Here is a 7579-nt window from a genome sequence, read left to right on the forward strand (position 1 = left end):
TTGTTAATTTAATTTATAATATATTAAGTACTTCAGCTTCAATTTAAGACTTTATTAATTCAAGCCTGATAAATTGATGCGCAATTTGTTTGAACCGAAAATTATAACAGTCATGTAAAAATATTATTAGGCACCAATGTCTACTTCAACTGAACATAGACTTCTTCTTCACTTACTTGTTAAAGATTATTTTGCTGCGAAAATGCTGTTTATTCGTTTTATGTGTTCACTGCTTATTCCAATTTTTTAGTCAAGAAGTTCTTGAGGCACGTTGACGATCGCGAAAATTAGCAATGGGGGAAGTAAATGAGACATGCCTCGAGTGGCGTGCATTATAGAATGATTGGTACTTAGTAGCAAAGGTAAAGGCATTTTCTGTACTCACTCTTGCATGAGCGATGCAGTCGACGGTTTCTCGATTTCCGTGCTAATCGTGCCACCGTCTGGCGTTCTAAGTGCGGCCTCCAATGCGGCCGCTTCCTCCTCCTCTCTTAATTCTTCCGAGGCCTCCTCGGGGATCGTCGTAATATCCTCAATCGGTGGTAAATCGTTCCCGTTCTCCTCCAGATGATTTTCCAGCATGGGATCGGAATTATTATCGCCTGGCCGCGTCACTTCCTCGATATCGGAATCGATACCCTGTGAAATAGAATTAGGAGGTATATGTTACTATAATCGGCGCCATTTTAAAGGATCCATCTTATTTTCAGTAAAATAATTTTTTAGGATATTGAAATGTTTCTCGCATAAATTACAGCCAGTACTTTAGTAAAATTAAAAAATATTCATTAAATGGGCAATATTAGTAAATCAATAGCAATAAAAAAGCGCTGCATTCATCAAATATGAAATGACACGTGAACAGAGTAAATATTTAATGGAGACTTTAATCGAGAATACATAATTTATACCCATTTCCCATAGAACAGCCAATTTTACAATTGTGCTATTTTTGAAGATATTTACAAGGATATTGAATTTGTTTTTGAGGCTCCGTTGCATGTGGCTTCATTGAAGTGATATTTCAGTTATTGACACATCGTTGCGCTTTAACTCGATTTTAGAAGAATATCGGATATAAATACTCCAAGTATAACTTAATAGAAATTTATTAAGCTCTGACATTCACGTTTTAGAAATTATCTTCTGTCGCTCCACATCAATTAACAAGTACGTAAAGAATAGATAGCATGATAATTACTAAATGTTTTAGTAAAAAATTTCGATTATATTTGGTTAATATAAAAATTGGACAAACTAAAATTTTTTAATTTTCTAAATTTTTTCTGAATTTTAATTTTTGATTGAATATAAAATACATTTGGTAGCTATCAGACTTTTCTCTTATTTTATAATGTAATCAAGATTTAAAAAATGTATTAAAGGGTAGAAAATCCATGAATTTATGCCCTTTTCGTAATAATCCGTCATAAGTGAAATGGCGGGTTAAGGATTTCACTCGTCTCGTAATTCGCATTGCGCCGAAATCTTTCCGGGTAATTACCCTTGGCTCAAACTCAAGACAGATGATTTTTAATCTACAAGATGTCTCACCTTCCCCTCTTTTCCCGCGTACCTGTGCGAAGTCCATGTAGAAGGAATCTCTGGAGTCGGAACTGCCCTGGCGTAGCCGGAGGCTGAGATCCGGCGAGCTCTCGCCCATTTTCCTTATCTTCTTATCTCCCTCTCGCTTTTTCACCTCCCCTCAATCGCACCTCTCCCTCTCGGAGAGTCCCCAAACACCTCTCCCTCGCGCCTCTCCTCACTCCTTTCACCCCCTCGTCTTTGTCTTCGACACGAGCTCTTCGCTCCTTTACGGACGGGGAATTCTAAAGAGGGTAGGCCCTTGCGCACACAATCCACCGGGTTTGCAGCCTGAAAGAATCGGCCCTTGAGAGACAGATCACCCCAATGCCGCGCTTCCTCCTTGCTTTTTGCGCGAAGAGGAAGCGAGAGGGCTGCTTTTAACCGTGCGATGCGAAAATATTCCCGTGAAAAGAGTTGGTGAACGCGCGTGGTCTTCGTTCCAGCGACAACCCCCAGATATCAAAGGCGTTCTCTTTATCCCTTCGCAAAAGAGACGATCGCGCGAGTGCACGCCGAGATGGCGTATGATTTTCATTGCAATGCTTATCTCGATTATTAGTCATCGAAGAATTTCCGGGGTAGTTGATGAAAAAATTGCTCTTTAAGACCTTTCGCTCAAGCGTGCATATATCACTGTGAAATTAATTTTGCCTCAAAGACATTTACTCATATGACATGTAAATAGGACATAACTAATTATACAAAAAAACTTTTTATTAATTTATTATTATTTATAAACTTTTAATAATTGATTATAAATATTTAATATTTAATTTTTCCTACACGAAAAGAACTATTTTGTTGGACTATTTAAAAATTTAGATACAAATCTGAAAATAATTTTATCAAAATAATTATATGAGATGCTCAAGCATAATAAGCAATATTTTGATAAAAAGTTTTGATATTCTATAAATCAGCTTAATGATTATTTCAACAAAATTATTTTCAGAGATCTATTTCTATATAGATTAATAGTTAGATACTTTAGCAAAACCGTTCTTTCCGTATATTCTTCAAAAGCAAAATTGTTTAACCTTTTCACTGAGATTCTGTCTCTTAAATAATGAATATAAAATAAATGAAAAATTATTTTTCATCTCTCGGCCAATATAAAATACTACGATGTATTTACGTTTAACATTTATGTTAACATTTATGTAAAGAACCTTCGTTCTGTCTTTCTTTATGTCTGACGCTGCCGGGCAATTTCGGAAGCGCGAACTTCAATATTCTTAATTATATATAAGATGCAAGGATCTACTTTGTAGGAAATTAATTACGTCAAATAGAAAATTAAATCTGGTTCTCTTCGAGTTAATTATTCTGTTCGCAGCGTAGTGATAATTTCAATCGAAATTGTAAAACATAATTATGAGCCACGGCGATTATTATCCCGCGGCTGCTGCAGAATCGATAATTAGAGTCGATTTCTACATTACGTATATAACATGACATTTTATTAATGTATGAGATATGAAGCAAAGCTTTGTAGATTTTATCAGCAAAGTTAATTAAAATGCATTGACGCGAGTACAACGTGTAAAACATATATCGCGGAGTTAGTATTTATCTTAGGAAAAGCGGATTTATGTACTTAGGCGCTTAGTTGTGTTGTTTCTAAGTCTTATAGATAAGCTCGCTGTGCATAGAGTTGTTGTTAGCCAAGTAACAAGATACTCGCTAAGACGCTACTACGTGCACGGGGAATACATAATTACTCTTACCAAAGTTACTGCCGAGTCTTCGGTGATTACACTTCTCCAAATTCGAACCGCTTCGCGTATAATGTAATTGTTAAATCATTGTCAAACGTCACATTTTCGTATTTCGATAACGAGGAAATTGAAGAATGCCAGCTCGCTTTTACGCGCGCATTTATTTACTAATTGAATATTGACAAGCATATGATCGCCCGAAATGTAAATAACAATTGAGTTAAATTAACAGCCGCTGACGTAATACTATCTTTTTATAAATTGTAGTTGCAGTTGACGTAATACTATATCTGACGTAATATTACGTTATTACGTTATTAAGACTTATAGATTAATAGTATATAGATTAATAGTATACTTTTTATATTTTTATGTTCTTTAATCAAAATAAATTCCAGAATTCATTTTAAATCAAATAAAAAGGCTTTCTTTCATATCAATAATATAAAAAAAAAAATATTAAGTTACTTTTATATGAAAATATATACGGTTTTTTTATTAAAAAATGTTTAATTTAATTATTTATATTTTTACAAATATTTAAAATGTTAAATGTTAAAATGTCAAATATTAAAATATTAAATATGAAAAATATTCAATTAATTTTTAAAATACACATAATGAATTTTAAAAGATTTTTTTAACTTTAACATTCACTGCCTGATATTTGTAATGTGACATTTCTTCTGTTTGGATTTGTAACAGGTAAATTTTTTTCAATCAAATGATTCTTTCAAATGAATCCAGCTTCCAGTTTTGGAAAATATACTGGCTGGAAAGGAGTTAAGGGTAACTACTAAAATCATATCATGCAGCTCGGTTTATTCGTTTACTCGCTGCGAAGAAAGACAATGCCCTGCTATTTTCAAAGGACATTTGTCGTCCTACGAATGAGTCAGACCAGAGTAAAAACGTTTCCTTGCCAGGATACGGGGGTCTCTAACGTCAATGAACATTCTTCCCGCTCGTCCCTAACGCCATTTCCAGGACGAACCCTCCCGTTCGTCGAACGTTTTATGGCCGGTATACGTGGCATCGAATATTTCTCCATCAAAATGACTCCCCGCGCGCATTAAGGAAACACTAGGCACAGCAGAAATAAAATGTAGGGTCAGACGCCTATATTTCGGATCGACCACAGTAACACAGATAGTTTCGCGACAGAATAATGTCGATCGCGAATTATCAAGAATTTTATATAATTACTTTTCTATATTGTTTTTTTATTTATCATAATAATTAAAATTACTTCAATTATTAAGAAATTCCGGTTTCCAAAAAGTTTTTGGAAAAGTAAAAAAATTACTGATTATAAAGGAATTAAAAGATGAAGAAGAAGTTGAGCTTTAACGCTATTAAGAAATTCAACTTTTCGCTTAACGTTATTTATTATATTCATAGAAAGAATTAATGATTTTGCTCAAATCTAAAAATTTGATAAAGATCCGAAAAAAATGTCGATGATCCAACATTTTTTTTTTTATGCAGTTCTTGTTTACAAAAGAATAAATGTATATATTTTTTTTTCAATGAAAATATAAATAGCTGGATAAAATAAGTGATCAAAATTAAATACAAGGAAATACATTGCGACAGCGTTCATATTTAAATGCACACAATGAAAAGACGATTGTAACGGTATCAGTATAGTGAGGCCGAAAGATTACGTTTACAGGAATCGATACGAAGATACTATATCTAGCATACAGTGTTAATATTATCTTCTCTGGTACATTTGTTGTTTTCCCAGAATTCCGTGGCAACGATTTTCCGTCGCTTCCGTCGCTTCCGTCGCGTGCGGCGAAAAGGTAGAGTATTTTCCACTCCAACGTTATTCATATCGCGTAGCAGTTCATTGCCTTTTTGCACCGGCGATGTTGCGTTCGCGATGTTTTTATCTAAACTATACGTCTTTCGTTACTAGATGCACGCAATAAAGCACGCAACGGAATGAAATATAAACGTCGGCAAATGATAGGTCGAAAGTTATCACAACATCGGAATTAACGTAGAAAAATAATTGCTCGATTAGCATTTATAAAACTGAAAATATTTTCTCATTATATTATATTAGAAATATTTCAAAATCTTATTAAACAGAATTAGAGTGAATTTAAATGAAAACTTTATTGATAATAAAGTTAGAAAACTTAAATTATCTTTGACGAAGGATCTTCACGGTTTAACTGAAGTATCTAAAAATCAAATATAGATCTAAAAATAATTTTATTTTAATTAGACTATTAAAATAATTATATGACGCTCAAACTAGTTGTTAGAATAATTTTGGACAGCATTCATACTCATGCATGAGTTTCCTCCTAAAATACAATTATTTTGATGGTTCAACAAAATTATTTTCCGATCTGTATCTATAAATCATTCTTTTAGTATTTCATTCATTGAGTTATTCATTTTAAATACATAATATTAAGGTCACGATATTTCTATCTAAAAGTAAAAACCAATCTCAGATCGCGGCCCAAAAATACTTCAGCAAATTTCGGCCATCTATTTCAAGAATAATCTACCGTTCGATCGATCTTGCGATGCTACCTTAAAATTTCGTGCAACGTATCATAAATAATTCAGCTAATCCTGATAATCCTGATAATCTCATGATTCAATGTAGCGAATGATTTCGAGCCACAGAAATCGAATTACGAAACACTCGCGTTTATTTAACGCAAAGCGGGAGTTGATAAATGTATATTAGTATGTCAATTTTTCCCTCCAATAATGTCGCGAATGCCGCGACTTACTTGGCGCGTCTCGCTCGTCTCGCTCGAAGAGAGTCGGCGAAAGAAGAAGGGAAAGAAAGGGCACTTACGGAGAGAGCTCAAGGCATTCGTCGCCTTTTGGCATTCATCTTCCCAGCACCCTTCGTTGTTCTCCCGAGGGCGACGCATCCTCCCTCTCGCATCGCAATGCCCACCGTGCAATTTCTCGTTTTCACTTTCATTCGGCGCCTCCTCTCGCCGGGCACGCGGTCGAGGATCTCGTCATCTGCAATCTTCCGTCTCCAGCCGGGTCCACCGCGAATCCATATCCCGTAATAGGTGCCTAACGCCGCCGCTGCCGCACCACCCACAGGTTGTAAACACACGCACCAACGCGTTTCTCACGCATACGCGTACGTGGAGCGGCTCGTTTTTTGAGGGTGCGTACGCGGTACGGGCCGCGCGTTTTCCCGCGAGCTTTTTTTACGCCGCTACTTTTTTTTCTATCTGGAAGGGAGGATGGACGAAACTGAAAAAAAAAACGCGCGCTTCTAAACTTCTCGCTTTTTTCTTCCTTTTCTTGTTACTGATCTGTCGATGGATTCTTTTAATGTTTTTTTTCTCTTCTTTTACGAAAGAAAATTTCTAGGAAGAGATCGTGAAACTTGTTGAACGAGACAGGAGATAGGACGGGACGTCTATAAAAAGAAGGAAGGAATGTTTTGCTCAAAATCTCGGAGTTTGGGGACGGAGTGCGATCAATCGTGGCGCGTGTATACGAGGTACGAAGACACTTCGGCACCTCCCGAAGGGCGCGCCGCGCGAGACATCGACATCCTGCGAGAGCCGCCGGGCTGCTGCGATGGCCCGGGCTTTGCGACGGGAGAGGGCCAAAGAGCGCCCGCGCCACGACGCCGCCACCCGTCGCACACCGCTGCGCCCAGCGCCGAACGACGTCGTTCTCGTTGCATCGCGGCGCACCGCGCACGCCCTGTAGCGAGAGAATCGACTTATGGACCCTCGCCTCGCCTCGCCTCGCCTCGCCTCGCCTCGCCTCATCTCACCTCACCTCAGCTTCACCTCGCCTCGCCTCGGATCGACACGATCCGGATGACGTTCTGTCGATACCGTGTCGATTTTTAGAGGAAATTGGAATCTCCAAATGAGAGCAGATCTGTTTTTCTTAGTAGTCTGTTCCATTTTTTGTATAATTTCTAGCATTAATATTTCTCGTTGCTTCGTCCGATTGAGTCAAGAATGTTATGCAAATTATACTGTTTTACACAGCTTGAAATACATTATCTTCACATAGAGAATGGACATAATAAATTATAAAACATAGAATTTGAACAAGAAAATGTTTTTATTTTTATCTTTTCGTAAAATAAGATATAACATGGTGCATTTCGGTGTGAAAATTAAAGTTATACATCTTGTCCACAGAATATAAATGGTGTTATGATTCTTGTAAAATAATAATCATATAAATAAGTATTATTTATAAATATTGTAGATGTGTATATATATATATATATATATGTATATATGTGTGTG

At 36.4% G+C, this 7579-nt stretch overlaps 1 protein-coding gene across 1 annotated transcript in view; it reads right to left on the reverse strand.

Moving 5' to 3' along the window:
* LOC108688576 (otopetrin-2-like) overlaps window positions 1-1663 on the reverse strand; it is a 14260-nt gene extending 12597 nt beyond the window's left edge. Inside the window, exons 1-2 of the mRNA XM_018194883.1 lie at window positions 1577-1663; window positions 386-639 (exon numbers count right to left, since the gene is read on the reverse strand). Of these exons, the coding sequence (XP_018050372.1) occupies window positions 386-639; window positions 1577-1663 (341 nt within the window). The remainder of the gene's footprint in view (window positions 1-385; window positions 640-1576) is intronic.
* Between the last annotated feature and the right edge of the window lie 5916 nt (window positions 1664-7579).

This window comes from Atta colombica, unplaced genomic scaffold (assembly GCF_001594045.1).
Source record: "Atta colombica isolate Treedump-2 unplaced genomic scaffold, Acol1.0 scaffold236, whole genome shotgun sequence".
NCBI lineage: Eukaryota > Metazoa > Arthropoda > Insecta > Hymenoptera > Formicidae > Atta > Atta colombica.